The sequence below is a fragment of the Pelobates fuscus genome, chromosome 1, assembly GCF_036172605.1.
Source record: "Pelobates fuscus isolate aPelFus1 chromosome 1, aPelFus1.pri, whole genome shotgun sequence".
Classification (NCBI taxonomy): Eukaryota; Metazoa; Chordata; class Amphibia; order Anura; family Pelobatidae; genus Pelobates; species Pelobates fuscus.
Window position 1 is genome coordinate 312370922 of NC_086317.1, and position 18906 is coordinate 312389827.

The 18906-nt window shown below is 46.0% G+C and overlaps 1 protein-coding gene across 3 annotated transcripts in view; it reads left to right on the plus strand.

Annotated features, from left to right (window-relative positions):
- The first annotated feature begins 1620 nt into the window (after positions 1 to 1620).
- Positions 1621 to 18906, plus strand: part of GAS6 (growth arrest specific 6) — an 89761-nt gene continuing 72475 nt past the window's right edge. The window contains exons 1-3 of one of the 3 annotated variants that reach the window (XM_063458669.1): positions 1621 to 1717; positions 2282 to 2440; positions 7218 to 7381. In XM_063458669.1, coding sequence (XP_063314739.1) covers positions 2371 to 2440; positions 7218 to 7381 — 234 coding nt within the window. In that variant the 5' untranslated portion in view covers positions 1621 to 1717; positions 2282 to 2370. Of the gene's footprint in view, positions 1718 to 2148; positions 2167 to 2281; positions 2441 to 7217; positions 7382 to 18906 lie in introns of those variants that run through there. The other 2 variants (XM_063458679.1, XM_063458687.1) reach the window with 2 other exon arrangements.

Here is an 18906-nt window from a genome sequence, read left to right on the forward strand (position 1 = left end):
TGACAATTCAATAAGTCTCTAAGAGTATATTTCTTCCCTGTTCTGGGATGTGAAAGGGCATCAGTACGCATGAACCCATTGCAATTGATACAATGTCCACATTTATACGCCTTTGATGTTAGAAAGCCAATTGGTCATGGGTGATGATGTTGGTGGTATATCTGCATGGACCAAGGAATGACTTATGGGCCTTTTGTATACCATTATTGTGGGATTCTCAAAGAGATCACCCAAATTATGGTATACCTTTGAATGATACCTCTAGTTTGTTTACATAATATCGAATAAGTGGTAACATGTTATCTGCCCTGCAGGTCTTCAGTGTGGTGCTATCAGGGTTAGAGATCTTCTGTTAGCATTCCACTAAGACTTTGTCTGGAAAGTCTCACCTACAAAAATTCTCCACTAATTTATTTGCTCTAACTTTAAAGTTGTCACTGCCCGTGATAATACACTTCATCCTCACTAATTGTGAGGATGGGAGACCCCTTTTAAGGGGGGGAAGTCAAAGTGAATAAATTAATTATGGAATACACTTCAAAATTAAAAATTGCAATTATTCATATTCACCTGAACATCCAGAAAACAAACTGTAGCTGTGTGAAACTCCAGTGTGAATGACATTGTAGACAGGCAGGAATCCTGGTTCCCACTCAGGTCAGACCATGCAGATATAGTGGTCAGCACAGTGCGACCGTGACACCAGTGGACAAAATTGGGACAGTTGGTGGACATTAATCTGCTTATTTTATTCCTATTGTGCTGGCAGATATGAAGGGCAATCACCATGGGATCAGCATTTACATTCCATTGGTGACTCCTCTTTTACGTTTCAGCAACATTTTTTTTACAACAGAACACTTTGATAAATATCTCCTAATCTAATGTGTCTACTACCATAACAGTCAGGAACAATGACGTCACAACATCATTTTTAGATAGTAGTGACATCTATGTCACCAAATTAGGTAAATATGCTCAATTCACAATAAGATTATTTATCAAAACAAATTGCGTGTGATTTTTTTTTTGCCACAGTGCAACTTAATTGCCACAATTTTATTTTTAAATGTCTGCCTCCTAAATATGGACACTTGTAGCTGCATGCATGAGAATGAATTGTGGCACTATGTTCTCATAAAACTAGCTGTTAAAAAAAAACAAATATATATATATATATATATATATATATATATATATTAAAAAAAAAAGTGTGTATATATATGCACACACACACACATGCACGCGTGTGTAATAAAATAAAAGTATGCAAAGGTGCCTTTTCTCACTTTCCTTTAATATTCCAACATTTTGAAGATCACTTATAAATGACATGGAGATCATCCAATTCATTTTATTTCTTGCTGTGAAATCATTCAAAGCTCACGTGACTGCACATTGTGCTTTGTAGCATGCTGCTCTATTGGCTAGTAGCACAGAACAGCTGTCTGGCTGTTAGTGTGAATCAGGTCAGTGCAGTTTGGATACTGTCAGCAGGTGGTGCCATATTAAAGCCCATTTGATTGAGGGTTCCTGTTTTCTCTCTCTTTCTCTTTGTATTTTTTTGTAAACAAACAGACACACGAATAGGAGGAGTCAGTCACACCACAGATCTCATTGCTCCCTGCCTTTGCTTTGTGTTCGGTTCACTGAGCTTTATGTGAAATGTCAAAGTGACCAGACTTGGGGCTTTAGACAAAACCACGGAGCCCAGTAGGTGACGTCCACAATTGTGTGCTGTTACATTGTGTTAGTTATTGTAAAAATCCAGAGTTCGTTCAAGTTATTCTCTCTGTGTCTATTTCCACAGCAAACTTGTGTGTGGGACTCCATAATGCACTCTGATTATACCAGTTAAATTGCACACGATCGGGATGCTTGTAAATGCAAACAGGGTGACAGGGACAGTTGCAAAGCTATTTATTTGCCCTGTCAAGCGCTCTCTGATTAAACAGAACACACAGATGTCGTAGAAGGCGAGGCAGCATTCTACACATGTATCGCCACAGGAGAGTTCTAACCATGGAACGGCAGATTAAAATAAAGAGCAAAAATGATATGAATGGAGTTTATTTATAGTGGCCTCATCATCCCAGTGAGATGGCAGGCTGAGTACGGCTGTGAGCTGCTGTGCATGCTTGTCGTGCAGGAACCAGGCACATATAGGTGTGTCTGTAGATGTATGCAAACTTTTATCAAATGATTGGGAGGGAAAGAACCTCAGCCACTGACTCCCCCGCTGAGTGTGCTGCTGGATGTGAATGTGTTTTCTCTCTCACAGGAGCTGCTGGAGGGGGAACTTGGCTCAGAAGGGATCTCGATCTCTAGAGGAGGAAAACAGAGCTCTCCTGCCGGTCCCCTGCACACAACATGCAGATCATCTGCACCCTGGCCGGCGCCCTGCTACTGATCTTGCTGGCTGCAGAGCCCATGCACAGCAGTGAGTATAGCAGCAGCGCTGGTCTCTACACGATATCTGCTGTTTATTTAAATTGGGGTGTCAATCAAAAGGGGGTGCATGTGTACCTTGCATGTCCAGAGATTGCATGGATTTTGTTGCAAAAAAACCCCAAACCACGCTTGCACTTTAACATGTGGCGCTCAACTTGCTCTGTTTCTTTAAACTGGTTAATGCAGACGCTAGGGAGGCGTCCTCAGAAAATGTGTTGTCATGCTAATGTTTGGGAAGGTGAGAACTGCATTGTTAGCAATCTCCATGATCACGTCCCCCAGGCTGCTTTTAGATAGATAGGAACACAATGTATTATATTGTTTCAAGTGGAAGATGTCCAAATAAACTTTATTTGATTTCATTTAAGGACAAAATATGAATGTACTTTGTGCATATCCTATATTTTAACATACGGGTTGTGTTTAAAGTGTTTTGATGCATTGGTAATGTATGCACTCCTACCCATGCTGAGTCAAGTTAACTTGCCTTTAAGCTGCTGCAATCAGTAACTTCTGTCATAGCCTTGCCTTGTGTATATTGCATACTCACTGCAAAAATAAGTCATTTGGGAGATTACAGAAAATGAAGGCTATGTAGGAAGGTGTGTTTCATGGAGTTGTCTTTCTATATCTCCTCACATACTATTTACATGCCCATTCCTCAGTGTGTGATTACACAAGGAATTCCTTCCATTAAAAAAATATATATTTTTATTGCATGCAAAACACAGTGGAGCCCTTATGGGTCACTCAGTCTAGCACCAAAACCAGCTCATTGTAGTGGCTAGGATGCAAGGAATCTGAGGGCTCCATCCAGCCAGGTTGTGTCAGTTTTCAATTTATTTCACATATACCTGCTTGGCTCTCATGCTCCTACAGCTTAACATCACACACTTCTGGAAGTCCTCTTCTCAATAAGCTGAGCTGCCGCTGAGAGCCCTGACTTTAGGCACCCGAAGAGACCTGTTTATTTGTTTTAACCATTTTAACACTATTACCAGTTTGGCATTAAACAGGATGATGACACTCAGACTTTTGACAATGAACTGTAGTTGTTGTTCTAGTACTCAGACTGCTCCTTTAAAGCCACTCTAAAGCAACATCCCTGTTTGGGATTTGGAAGCCTGGGGTTACAATGAGGGGTAGATGCACTTGGCTTAAGATGTCCCCCACGGGTGCTGCCATCTTGTTTGCCAACAGCAGTATCATACACTGATGCCGGTGGAAGATTCTGCGAGACTATGGGAGCCTCCATAGATTTAGTCTAGCATTCTGTAAAAAGCAGCTTGATTCCGACGTCTGTCGCAAGAGACGGCAGATGCTATGCCTTTTGACAGTTTTTGGAAAGCTCAGGCTTCACCTATAAAGTATTTTTAGTGAGGTAACACTATAGCCACCCAGACCACTTGATCTCAATGAAGTGGTCTTTGTGCAGTGGTCCAGTCATTTTAACCCTGTAACACCATAAATTTAATTATTTTAGAACCACCTGACAGCCACTATGTCCAATTCTTTCTCCAGACAGAGTGAAATTAGGTCTGGAAATCAAATGCTGCTGATGGCATTTGATTGGAGTAGCGCAGTGTTTTGATGTGGATGCTCTCTCCAATCTACTGCTTTTCTGCAGGAAAGCATTGGATTGGATGCGATTGTGGGTGATGTCACTTGTTGACCTCACTGGAGTCTGCAGCTAAGGAGACCTGGCGCTGGAAAAAACAAGATTATTAAAGGGACACTCGAGGCACCCAGACCACTTCTGCCCACTACCCTTAACCCTGCAAGTGTAATTATTGCAGTTTTTTATAAACTGCAATAATTACCTTGCAGGATTAACTCCACCTCTAGTGGTTGTCTACTAGACAGCCACTAGAGGGCACTTCCTGCTTCATAGAAAACCTGTGCTAGAGCGTTGCTGGACGTCCTCACGCTGTGTGAGGACCTCCAGCGTCGCTCAATTCCCCATAGGAAAGCATTGAAAAGCATTTTCAATGCTATCCTATGGGGAGCTCTAATGCACATGCGCATTAGGTCTCCCCAGCCGGTGGGCGGAATCAGTCTAGCCCACCGGCCGACGTAATGCAGAGGAGGAGCGGTGGCGGAGGAAGAAGCAGCGACGTGGGACATGTCGCTGCCTCTGGTAAGTGACTGAAGGGGTTTTCACCAGGAATTGGGAGGTGGGAGGGAGAGGGGACCTGCAGTGCCAAGAAAACAGATTGTTTATTTCACAAAATTTTATAAAGGAAAAAGGGTTGGATAGAAGGGAACCTATACAGAAAACACAGAGAGGTTCAGACAATCCAAGGTTTAAGAAGGCAATTTATTCAAACCAATTTCACACCGCAATTTTTCGACCTACAAGGTCTTTGTCAAGCTTGACAAAGACCTTGTAGGTCGAAACGCTGCAGTGTGACAGGAGCGGATGCGGAGCCCATCATGGGCCCTTCATGGGTCAGAAGAAGTTTTTATCCCATTCTGCACTGCGAGTGGCACGTTTGTTTCCCTTTGAGACTATTTGCGCCACACACTGTTTGTTTGTAGAATGTATTACATTAAAAAAACAAAACAAAAGTATTCCTTTGGCAGCATTATTGAATGGTTTGACCTCTCAAGGTAATCTAGCGCCAGGGACCTCCTTGCACCATAAACATTTCCTTACAATGAATCTTGTGCCTAGAGTGTTATTTTAATTTGCAGTTTAGTGAATAACCCTGTAAAACTGTTATTCACTAAACTGTGAACTGTAGCTGAATAATTTGGCAGTTCCTGACCGTTGATAGCTTAGTGAACAACTCTAAGTTTCTTTTTGAAAGTGGCTGGAATATCAAATACAGTGTGGTCTGTAGACCACAGCTCATAAGATGAAATTTCTGTTCCTGTGGCAACTGACAACTATATGATTGAAATTGACAGATAAACCATGTTTTTGTTGTTACATTTGGGTTACCAGTCTTGATTTACTTAAACGAAATGTGGAGAGGCTGCACAAAGCCACAAACTGATAGTGGCCGTCATCTGCTTTCAGCTTACTGATGGCTACATTGAAGCTAAAAATGCTTACAGGTACATCCAATTGGACATGAAGTGGCAAGCATAGCTTCCTTATTTGATGTCTCTGAATGATAATTTGGGTTTATAGCTGCAGCTGTTTTTGACATTATTTTTTTTCAGTTATAAGCAGCTGTCTGCATAGTCTGTGACAGGGGACCATTGCAACATAACCTATGCATGGAGCATAAATTGTTATGGTGGAAGGTCCCTTTAAGATTTTATACAATTTAAGGAACACTTCGTACACCATAACCACATCCTGCTGGAGTCGTTATGGTGCCAGTAGTGTTCTGGTGCCCTCCCATGGTAACTAGTCAATTTGACAACTCACCTGTGTTCTGCTAATCACTCTCTTCCGTTAAGCCAGAGTCCTTTAACCCCTTAAGGACACATGACGTGCCTGACACGTCATGATTCCCTTTTATTCCAGAAGTTTGGTCCTTAAGGGGTTAAAGAGAGCTTCCATTAGTACTACTAAACTAAGCCTTGCCACACAGGGCCAGCTCTTTAGCTAAGAGAATCAGCTGAGAACTCTCAGACAATGCACCCCCACCCCATTGGCCTTAGCTCAGTGTAGGTGCTTGCAGCAGGTGCCCGGCAGAATCCAGGTAAATTGTCATCACAATCTAAGTGATTTGACTAATGTCAGATGTCGCCAGGGCTTTTCTGGCATTAAAACCACTACAGCGGGCTATTTTGGTTATGGTGCCTGGAATGTTCCTTTTAATACAGTTATTTTGTTTGCTACAATGCAATACAATATTGCATCCCAAAAACCTACCATGTTTAAGTCCTACACGTTGTAAAGAATCATGTGAAAAGAGTTGAGTTTAAGTTGGGGGGATAATGTTTTGATACTAAAGAGTAATGTAGAGAGGTTTGAAGCATTAGAGGGACACTATTGGCAACAAACAAACTGTAGCTTAATTAAGCAGTTTTTGTATATAGATCATGCCCCTGCAGTCTCACTGCTCTATTATTTTCCATTTAGGAGTGTAATCACTTTGTTTATGCAGCCCTAGTCACGCCTTTCTGGCTCTAACTTACACAGTCTTCCTAAACGCTTCCTGTAAAGAGAGAGATAATGTTTACACTTCCTTTATTGCAAGTTCTGTTTAATTTAGAAATTCTTATCTCTTGCTCTGTTAATAGTCTTCTAGACCATGCAGGAGCCTCTGGTGAGTGATTAAATTTACAAAGCAGCAGATAAAAACTTCTAAAGGAAGGTATCATCCCATTAAAAATACAAAAAAAATTTCCATGCAAGTCACAGCCAGTTGAGGTATGACTAGGACTGAATAAACAGAATAATTTAACCCCTTAAGTACGCATGACATGTGTGACATGTCATGATTCCATTTTATTCCAGACGTTTGGTCCTTAAGGGGTTAAATAATTTTAAAATAATGTAACTCCTAAACAGCAGAGAATTGAGCAGTGAGACTGCAGGGGCATGATTTCTACATTGAAACGGTTTTATTAATCTGCAGTTGTTTTGATGCCTATAGTGTCCCTTTACTATAGGGGTGAAAAAAGTAGACTGGGGTGCCGAGACAGCTATAATGGAAGGGAATAAGGTATTCATTTCTTGCATGTTGAAATGGAGCTGGAGGAAAAAGGTAAAAAAATTATATGTATGCGCTTAGGTCTTTACATACTCAACTAATAAACTTTCTTGGATTGTGTTTTGCGTTTGTTTTTTCTGGATGATATTGAAGTTTTGCTACCAGCAAAGGATGCTGCACAGTTCCTGCGAAGGCCGAAAAGAGATAATAGCCAATTCTTTGAGGAGACCAGGCAGGGCCATTTAGAGCGGGAGTGTGTGGAGGAGAAGTGCAGCAAAGAAGAAGCCAGGGAAGTCTTTGAGAATGATATGGAAACGGTAAGCAATCTTGTGCCTATATTTTAAGTGGTGTAACCTATTTGTTGGTTTACAGATAATACACTTTCTCTGGACTTCAAAATATTGCATATTCAATGGGATTTCATTAAACGAGCACAGACTAATTTCCAAAGTTATCCCTACAGAAATACTAATGTTGGTTCTTGGAAGCTGGTGTCCTCATTCACACACCCTGACTGGCATTCCCAGTACCAAAAATAAAATGTAAAGCCCCAGAATATATTCTAGGGCTTTATTGGGCAAGAGTCCTGCCTAGCTATTATGAGCAATGCAAATGTTCAGTTTAAAGTGACTCTGTTATCAGATATAGCATTTTAAAAATGATCCCTGTGTTGATCATCTTTCAGTCTATTCAACTTGTCAACTTGGACATTATGAGGGGGAACAGATAAAAAACCCAAAAAAAAAAACCCAGTTAACCTTGGGAATGTTGTGCACAGAAAGAGGTCAAAATACCTTTTCCTAATTTGTGCACAGTGGGAAGCTGGGAGCTTCTCTGCATATCTGCAATTTCAATGACTGTTGAGATAACATGCTCTCTGCAGTCCTGTGTAGTATATACCAGTTTTTACTGAAGTTTCAAAACTGTGATATGATTCTAAGATGACCACCTCCACACCAAAACACTGACAGATCTTCATGTGGTAATTCCAGCTCAACTTACTGTAGTTTGCTTAGTTAGCTTGTTAAGGGGGTGCTGTCACCATGTGCGCCTCTGATGTTGACATAGTTTATGGGGACTGATGGCCGGAGAGGCAGGGAAAGGTGAGATTGACACTTTTTGGGCTGCTTAGTTTTTCTCCGTATATCGCTGTACATCTATTTGAGTGAAATTTCAACAACGTCAATATGAGTATTTTTATCTTTATGAACTACTTGTGTTTTTGATGGGGGGAGGGTGACAGTGCCGTTTTTAAGAATCCGTTTTCAGTATTGTTTCTTCAAACCGATTCTCGGAAAGATAACTTTAGGTTGACTATGCTTCTTTAAAGATCAAAGCAAATGTTGCAGTGTCTGCATGGAACACATTACCTGTGGTAATGTTGACACTTATTAATTCTTAAAGCTGCTCAGTCACCTTTTGGGGTCTTTGCATATTTTGCAAAGAGCCCAGATGGCGACTGCACTGCTCGCATTCCTGTATCGCCAGCTTCCTCTGCAAGATCCTCTTCAGCTCCTGGCAGTTCATCTGCCAGGGAAACCGATCTCAGCGCTGTACTCTCACGCATGCACAAGATTGCAACACTTATGCCTATAGATGGTCCTGTGAAACCGGCATATGCGCTAACCTTACCCTGAACCCATTAAGACACGGACACCGGTTATACTGTTGGAAATATTAGTCCACAGCTTTATTAATAAATTAATTAAGAAATAACAAATGGGGTCATTGCCAACAAATATTAATAAAGCTATCATCCCCCCATGTACATAACATACCCCTGGCAATGAACCCACAATAATAATAAATAACAATCTAATTAACATATTAACACAGACACCGCTACACCCCCAGATTTGGAGCCACCGACTGGCTCAAACCTACCAACCATGTGTAACACTGCCTAATCCACACTAAACCTCAGGATGCTCACTTCCTCCCACCCCCCACCCCCCTGATTTTAACCTGGCCATTCCCTGCCACAGCTCAGGACGTGACACTTAAAGCTCCTAAGCACCCCCCACCACACCTAAACAAGGCCTGTTGAAGGACCAAAATAAATAGGTCACACCCCACATCCTAAAGATGTACACCATCCCTCCAATTCCCCGTGACTCACTGCCACTCCACCTATATGCCTAATAAAGACTGCAATCATTTTATTGATTTGTCCCCGACACCAAGCCACCGCGGCCGGGTCCTTGGCATGTCGCCAGTGAAACCAGGGAACCATCTCGGACCACATCACCACCACACTGGGAGCCAGCTCCCACAGCCGGTCCACATCCCTCTTCGTCCATCTGACCAATTCCTTTTTTGGGACCATGCCCAGATCATTACCTCCAGCATGGATTAACAGTACATCCGGAACGGTGCCCCTTGCCACCCCTGGAAAATGTCACCTTGCCAACCAAAACCCCGAAAACCAAACCACTCCAGTGTCACCAACTCCAGAGGTAAGCCTAGCTGCACTCCTTTTTTCGAACTGCTGCTCTCTTCTGCGCCCAGTAGATGTAAGTGTGGTCCATCAACCAGGCCACCCAACCTAAAACAAAAACAGAATCAGTGACAAGGCATAACACCACCCCACCAATCCACGCCCATTAAACCAAGTGTTCGGGCCGTAAGTAGGACTTAAACCGAACCGACTCCCACCTACCTATACGTTTCACCAGTTCCTCACCTAGGAGCAGCGATGGAGGCGTCCCGCTTGGGTCAATCTGGAAGGAATGGGTCCCAAACTGCATGGGATCAAAACCCAGCTCCGTTAAAGGACCACTATAGTGCCAGGAAAACATACTCGTTTTCCTGGCACTATAGTGCCCTGAGGGTGCCCCCACCCTCAGGGTCCCACTCCCGTGGCGCTGAGGGGGGAGGAAGAGGTTAATCGCGGCGCTGGGACTCTCCTCCCTCTTCTTCCGTCATCGGCTGAATGCGCATGCGCGGCAAGAGCCGCGTGCTCATTCAGCCAGTCTCATAGGAAAGCATTCTCAATGCTTTCCTATAGACGCTGGCGTCTTCTCACTTTGAAAATCACAGTGAGAAGCGCGGAAGCGCCTCTAGCGGCTGTCAATGAGACAGCCACTAGAGGCTGGATTATCCCATAGGTAAACATAGCAGTTTCTCTGAAACATAGCAGTATGTTTACAGCAAAAAGATTTAAACCTAGCTGGTCCTGGCACCCAGACCACTTCATTAAGCTGAAGTGGTGTGGGTACCTATAGTGGTCCTTTAAGCCCATCCGAAAGAATTGGAACTGCGACAGAGCGGATCCATGCCCATGTACCAAAAAACAACCCAGGAAGTCAGGGCGAAATTCCACGTAGTGTGATGCACATGAAACCAGGCAGGGAAAATAGTGTCACCAAACAACCTTTGCCACATACATCCAGCTTTGTACGGCCCAACCGAATCACCACTCTTTCGGTCTGTAATTCGATGTCCGAGTGTTGAACTCCCCCCCCCCCCCCCCCCTCCCCCTCCCCCAACACCTGCCTGAGATGTACTCACCAGTTCACCAATCCGAAAGGCCCTGAAGAACGCCCACGAGAGGGCAACCGAGAAAAAAAAACCACCTCAAAAGGATATGAACACACCGCTGGCAGCACCGTATGCACCGATTTCTTACCTCTCCTAAAGCCCCATAAGGCTTGACAAATGAGAAAATGTTTTGTAACATCCTACCAACCACTCAACTTGAACAGAAACACCAATGCCGCCATATTCCTGTCGATCACAGACAAACGTTGTGCAAACAAACTGCATAGGAACCACAGTAAAGTATTTAACTGTTCCTCCCTTGACTCTGACACCCCTGTGTGACCTACCTCCTTGTCTCATGCATCCCAAACCATTACACAAGCAGCCTACGTGCCAGGCACCAAAGAATTCCTTATGAATACTCCAAGCATGACGTCCTGAGCCGCCACATCTTCTCTGGACAGGCCTGTCGTTCCTTTCGTGCCCCCGGAGCCACCATCCGAAACCTTTCCCACTGTGAACAATACAAGGAATCAGCCACCACATTTAACAAACCAGGCACGTGGGACCACTGGGACCGAAGATGCGGATAAGCGGTTAACCGCATCTACAACCGACATATTGTCTGTATTAAAAAAAAAAAAAAAATGTTCCTTTCCCGCAGCACCTCCCCCCACATTGCCAAAGCCACCACCAACGGGAACAACTCAAACGCCAAATTACGGATAAGAGGACTTGCTCTCCAGGCCTCAGGCCACTGAACAGCACACCACCTGCCTGCCAAATATGCCCCAAAACCTACACTCCCCGAAGCATCCGTGAACAACTCAATATCCTCAGAAGAAGGTGCCACTTCATGAAAGAAGACCCGTCTGTTGAAATCACATAAACTATTCCTAGACCCACAAATCTGCCTTCATGGCCCCCGTGACCCTGACAAAGTGACGCAGAGACCGGACCCCACAAGTTGCTTTTGCCAGAAAATGGCTAAAAACTCTCCCCATGGGAATTACCCTACAGGCAAATTTCATACTGCCTATCAAAGACTGCAGCACTCTCAACGTAACCTATCTGGACCCGCTAACATGCACCACAAGCTCCCGAAGTGCAATCAGCTTATCCCTAGGCAGCCGACATTCCCCTGCCACTGAATCAATCTCCTAGCCAAGAAAACTGAGACAAGTGGTAGGGCCCACCGTCTTGTCCACTGTCAGGGGTACCTCAAACGAATGAGCCACCCATTCCAAAGACCACAAGGTATGGCCACAATGGCCCAACCCGGCAGTGCTCACACACAAGAAGTCATCAAAATGCACTAAAGAACCCCCACCCGATTCATCCTTCACCACCCATTCCAAAAAGGAACTCTACTTTTCGAAGTAGGAACATGAAATGGAGCAGCCCATAGGCAAGCAAAGGTCCACAAAATAAGTCGAACATGCAACCTAACAGATGGTGACAATCCGGATGAATCGGCAGTAATCGAAAAGCCGACTCCATGTCCGCCTTCGCCATCAATGCCCCGCGTCCTGCCTTCTGAATCAACTCAACCGTCTGGTCAAATGATACGTAGGAGACAGAACACAAGGCCGCATCAATGTCATCATTCACCGAAGAACCTTTTGGATAGGACAACTGATGGATCAGACGGAACTCACCCAGTTCTTTCTTAGGCACCACGCCCAAAGGTGAAATCCGTAAGTCCGCCAACAAAGATTGTGAGAATGGCCCCTCCATCATACCCAGCTGAATCTCTTTAGCCAATTTCTCTCTAACCACTTCCGGATGCTCTACGATTGTCACACAATCGACACAAAACCTTTTTTCCTTGAAAGGAATACCAAACCTTTTTGAAAACCCATCCAACAATAACTGTGCAACACCCTGGTTACCGTAATGGCCTAGCCAAGGCAACATCGCGACGACCTTCACCGTGGTTGCCCCCAGTGGAAGTGGATGGCACTCTGGCTCTGCCAGCAGAGGCAGACTTTCCTCGCTTGAAGCACATTTTGAGACCTTGGGCCCCCTGCAGCCTGATCATACGTGCTTACTTCGAGGCATCCCACTCGCATTGTCCTTCATTAAACGTCCAATAGGACCCTTTCTTTTGACTGACCGACAACGAGGATGTTACACCATGTTAAACCCCCATAAGTACGATAAGTCTCCCAGATCCCATCCAAATAGCAAAAAAACTGAGAACACCGCTTGGGAAATTTCTCCCCCAAAACACTAGACAAAATGCAGAATGCCTGATGCAAATTTCCAAAAGACTGGGGTATCTTCCGATACCTCAGTCTCTTTTCCTCCTCCTCTTTCTTGGCATCCTTCTTATCAAGATATTCATCCAAAGGAAGGAGCGAGAAAATCTCGAGGAATTCGCCCCGCCAAATATTTTCCTTCCCTTCCGATTTTAGATGACAACCCAAAGGCCCAGCGAATGACACATGCACATTCTGCCTGGCTACTCCACACGCTTGATGACCACCGCTGACGTCCTTGACCAAACTGAAGTCACCGTAGTCCCGCCCTGAACACTACCCCCTGCAGCCAACGGAACCGTCACTCGACTAAAATGCGCCTCCTGTGTATCCCAGACAGCCCAAGTGTTAAGAAAGGACCTCAAGCTATCCAAGAGATTCCCGGAGTTTAGTGCAGAAGAAGACTCTCCACCAGAACCCCCTGCCGTAAATGACTGCGGGGCCGCTGACCTTCCATCCACTTCGAGAGGTTCAGGAGTAGCGTCATAGCTTCTGCATCCAACTGCCTGGTCCTGCCTTAGAACCGTAGGAGGAGTTTCCGAACGGCGGGAAGAAGACAACCTGGGTAGTCTGCTCACAGGAGCCCCAGCCCATCCATCCTTCCCACGTTCCTGACCACACTCACTGTCCTCACAACGTCTGGCCGCATGGCCAGACTGGCCATACGGTGTAAGCCTACCCTTCTCATAACTCCTGTTAGGTGACCTGTAAGCCCTGCACCGGCTCTTTGCCCTATCCTCAGAAGAAGTTGAATGCCCCCTCCTGTAATGCCTAACAGAAGGGCTCCTGACTCTGCTGCGCTGACCCGCCGTGGACCGTCTATCCTTGCTGCGCTTGGTCCTATCCTTAGAAAGATCCTGAGAAGTAGCCTGGCCCGGGACACCTGGTGACCCGCTATCCCTCGTCCTAGAGCGGCGCTCCCTGCACTCTCGGACAGCATGGCTCCTCTAATCCAGCCCATCCATCTGCCTGGCTCCATGTAGCAGTGCGCGCTCTCTCCTACTTGATCCCACGCGGGCCATGCAGCGCCCCAGGCCCCATTTGGGCCGCATCCCTGCTATCAGGGCTCCTATCTTGCCTTGTTGGCCTGCCTGGCACTTCCATGGCCGTAGTACTGCTATGTCCTATGCCTGCCTGAACCAGCCACCGCCCACGCTGACTTAGCCCTAACTGAGATATTGGCCTCCACCACAGTTGACCTGTCCCCAGCCGTGGCTGTACCAGACTCTTTCATGCTGCCTGAACCCCCCACGGCCCATGCGTCTGGGCACCCACGTCCTGCCCTACACTCCCCAAGGACACAAGGCCCGTGGGGCCCGACTCACCGAGAGCAGCAGGGGCGTCTAAAGCGTTGGTCGCAGACCTGGCGGCACTCACTGCCACACCGGAGCCCGCTGTCCTCAGCACCTGACCTTTCCTGTCAGCCGCCAACCGACGGGGCACAGCCTGACCTGGGAGACGAAAACGTGCAGCCGACCCACTCCAGCAATGCCGCTTGGCATAGACCGCCTGCCAGGGGTCTCTGCGGCCAACACCCCAAGCCCAGTTCTCTCACTGCCGACCGCCGATTCAAAGACGTGGCCGGCTCCGGACCCATCTGCCATGGAAGCAGCTCCTGTAGATGGGCTCCTCCTCTGTGCTGGCACCAAACTGGGGCTAAAACGTTGGGGAGGCCTTGTCCTCTGCGCGGGCCATCGCTCCCAAACCTGAGAGTCAACTAAAAGGAAAGATTTTTAGGTTTAGTTAAGATGGCCACTTCACAAAATGGCCGGTGTAAATACTCCTATCGTTGGTGTGAATACCTTGTGTATCATACGCATACATGTCTCTGTAATTTGTATTATTGAATATAATACAAAATTACAAAATAGAATAAAATGAGACTGACATACCAACAGTATAATATAGAACACAACTGTTCGCAAGACACCCCAAACTATTTGAAATACAAATTTGGGAAATCAGCATGTTTAGTCCGAACACATAAATGCTGTTATTCACAAAATTGTAAAATAAGGTGAATTGATGAGAGAAATATGAATTGAAAACATTGATAACTTTCAGTTCATTATCTATTGAGTATACTCCAGTGTTTTCATAATGATATAAACTGTTGTGTGCAAATGTCAGCAAAATTTTAAGCCTTTTGGTATAATTGCCTTGCAGGTACGGTTTACAGGTTTTTAAGTATCTAGAGGATTGGTGTATTGTTAAATGGACAATTTCTCATCTACGACATTTCCTATGTTGTCTACTTTCAAACATCTTAGAATCAGAATATGGTTTAAACTGATTGACTCTGTTTTAATTTGTGTAGTTGTCCTGTGTTGATCTGCCTATTTCAGAGTATGGAATCTGCTGCAATTAATTGCATTTTCTCTAATTTAAACAAGAATCACATTTTATTATTTAGTAGTAATCTAGCACAACCAGTGGCGTCTCCAGGATTCAAACTTAGGGGTGGGCACATACGGGGCCAGGGACAAAATAAGGGAGGCACATACATACACACACAGAGGGCTCGACAAATTCCAGGCGCCAGGTCGCCATGACGACTAGACATTTCACCCTGGCACCTGGCATTTGTCAGCTCTTTGCTAAGCTGCGTAGGAAACATTAGAGCCGGCCGCCGCAGGGAGCATGGAGATGGTGCGTGAGGGAGCAGTAACCTTCCTGAAGTTCCTCTCTGCTCCCTTGTGCGCTGTATAGTAACATGACGTCACTCCGCCCCCAGCATCACTTCAGAGAGCGCGCAGAGGAGCAGAGAGAAACTGCAGGAAGACTGGGAGTAGACACACTGGACGCCAGGGAAAGATCCACTCAGCTCTCCCAAAGGCTGGGTGGATTTAAATTGAAACAAAAATATTAAATTGTGATTGTGTGAGAAAATGTGTGTGTGTGTGTGTGCTGGAAGGGCCTGTAAAGTGTGTGTGCATGTGCATTTAGGGGCTGCATTGTGAGTATATGTGTATTGGGGTTGCACTGTGTGCTTCTTAAGGAGATATATATATATATATATATATATATATATATATATATATATATATATATATAACCACTATAGTGCCAGGAAAACAAACTTGTTTTCCTGGCACTATAGGGTCTTTAGGTCCCCTCCACCCTCAGGGTCCCACTCCCGCTGGGCTGAAGGGGTTAGAAACACTTACCTTTCTCCAGCGCCGGGCTCCCCCCAACTGCTATGTTTACAGCTGCAGGGTTAACACTAGAGTGACCTGGCACCCAGACCACTTCATTGAGATGAAGTGGTGAAGTTGTCTGGGTGCCTATAATTAATATATATATATGAAATATGGTGTGTAATGGGGTAAAGCATGTGTTTGTGGGGATAAAGGTATGTGGGTGAAGAGATGATGTGTGAGGTGTGCACGGTGTGTGTATGCAAAGGTGTACTCTGTGTTGGTGGGAGTGTACTGTATGTGGGGGGGGGTTCACTGTCTGTGAGGGTGTACTGTGTTCAGGGGGTGTAGAGAGTGGGACAGTGAACAGCTTTAAAATTTTTACTTTAATAATTGTTTAAAAAAAAAAAAAAAAAGAATACTGTATTCCCCTTTCCCTCATCTTACCTTGCAGGGAGGGGGTGTCACAATCAGATCGATGGTGGTTGAGAAGGCTGCCTATCCATCGGGTACAGGGGGTTCACGAGATAAGAGTTCTGTCTCTTGGAGCTCAAGCACTTACAGAGACTGACCCATACAAACCCACAGACTGACCCATACAAACCCACAGACTGACCCATACACAGACAGACCCATACACAGACCCATACACATACACTCTGCCCCCCACACACAGACTGCTCCCTTACACAGACTAACCCATACATACACAGACTGACGCCCCACACCCATACACAGACTGACCCATACATACACAGACTGACGCCCCACACCCATACACAGACTGACCCATACATAGACAGACTGACGCCCCACACCCATACACAGACTGACCCATACATAGACAGACTGACCCATACACGCACAGACTGACCCCCCCCACACCCACACCCATACACTCACTGGCTGACCCATACACTCAGACTGACCCCCCCCCACACAGACTGACCCATACATACACAGACTGACCCATACATACACAGACTGACCCATACACGCACAGACTGACCCATACACGCACAGACTGACCCATACACGCACAGACTGACCCATACACGCACAGACTGACCCATACACGCACAGACTGACCCACCCATACACGCACAGACTGACCCACCCATACACGCACAGACTGACCCACCCATACACGCACAGACTGACCCACCCATACACGCACAGACTGCACCCCCCATCCCCCCACACACAGTCTGAGTAACACTTACCAACAGCTGCCTGGAGGCCTCTGTGCAGAGCTGCTCTTCCTCTCCCTGTCTCTCCCCTGCGCTGCTCTCTATGATCCTGGAGGAAGTCCTCCCAGCACACAGCGCCCCCTCTGGCCGCTTGTGGGAAAAGTCCACCAGTTACAGTGCTGCTGCAGCGTGAGAAGGGAGACGCAGAGCTCCCGACTTTAATTTGAATTGGGGGGGCACTGCATAATGTAGTCCCCTCTGGGCCCCCCCCTAGTGACGCCACTGAGCACAACTTATTTTTTCATTGAGTGAATTTTATTTCAACATCCTAAGTGGACCTTTCAGTGGCCATGTGAATCACTAGTAATCCAGCCCAGCTGTGGACACAGGGTTAGCGGTTGCCAGAAGACACATGCCAGATATATTTTTGGGCTGTTTTTAAAGAGAAAGCTAAAGCTTCCATTGGCTGTCTTGTTTCTAGGTTCCACAGAGACCTTAAGCTATGACAAGAAAAGCCCAGGAAGCTTAGATAATTTTAGGCTCCATGATACTGAATGCCATAGGTCCCTGGTTCAATTATATGCGTCCCCTAGAAAGAGCCTGTCCTAATATCCAAATGACACCTTTTTTTCTGTCAGGCACTCTTATTTATCAAATTCGTGTGCTGGTGAGTTTAAGCCAGAAAGTATAGTGTGGGTTTGAAATGTACTCTATCTGTAGGCATTATCGGTAATGATAATGTGCCAGTTGGGCTTTTAAATAAATGAAAATTACATCTCATGCCTTACATTAATGCTTTATATTAGCCAAAAGGTAAACGGTTTGGCATTAACGAGCTGCTTTTAAGCTTTTAAGAGCCTCATCCCCATTTACTGGAAAAAACAATCCGCCCCATCACTGGGGACCTGGTACCAATGCATGGAGGAACTCCGAGCACTAGAGGAGCTCTCCCTACTGGCAGAGGGGAAAACGCAGGTTTACCTGTCGATTTGGACGCACTGGATAGTGACTACCGCACGCCCTGACTTCCAGGACTTGCTACACTGACTGTGACGGCATAGACTGGGCTATTGACAGACTGGAGGAAGAAAGACATCCACGCTCCCTCTCCCTCCCCCCCCCCCCCTCCTCTGGTGGGCCAGTGCGAGGCAGCGCGCAAGAGCAAAGGTTGAGATCAGACGAGGAGCCGCCCGAGCACAAGTGATAGGACACGGTACACGCATGAAGGCAGATAAGGGGAACAGGGGGGGAAACTCACCGCACCAACACCAGTTGGAAAAGGGTCACCGAAGGGGAAACAACGGGATCACAAACTAGAGTACCAAATACATGGGGTAGCAAGACACTAATAGGGGACCACGTGGCACAGAGGGGCCCACGTAGCATTCTCTGCGAGCAGACCCAGCAAGGGTGACAACACCCTCACTATCCCCCCCTCACAATAACCGACACCCGCCCCTAGCCTACAGACCACCACCTGGGACTGCAGTGACAAAAAAAAAGACCGATCATAGTGACCTCCCGGGGGACCCAGAACCATACCTGTTTTGGTACACACACATCAGGACCTGCGGGTTCGCTATGGATGAGCTAGGTCTGCTCACGGGTGACCGAGATGACACAACAAGATACATGGGCGATTAGACCTACGAGTCCATAAGGTTTGATACCCCCCTGGCTACCCTGATAGATGCTACTGTTAAGTAATGGGACCTGTGAGTCCCTTGCACGGCGGGGCACGATGATACACTGGGACCTGCGTGTCCCCAATGTC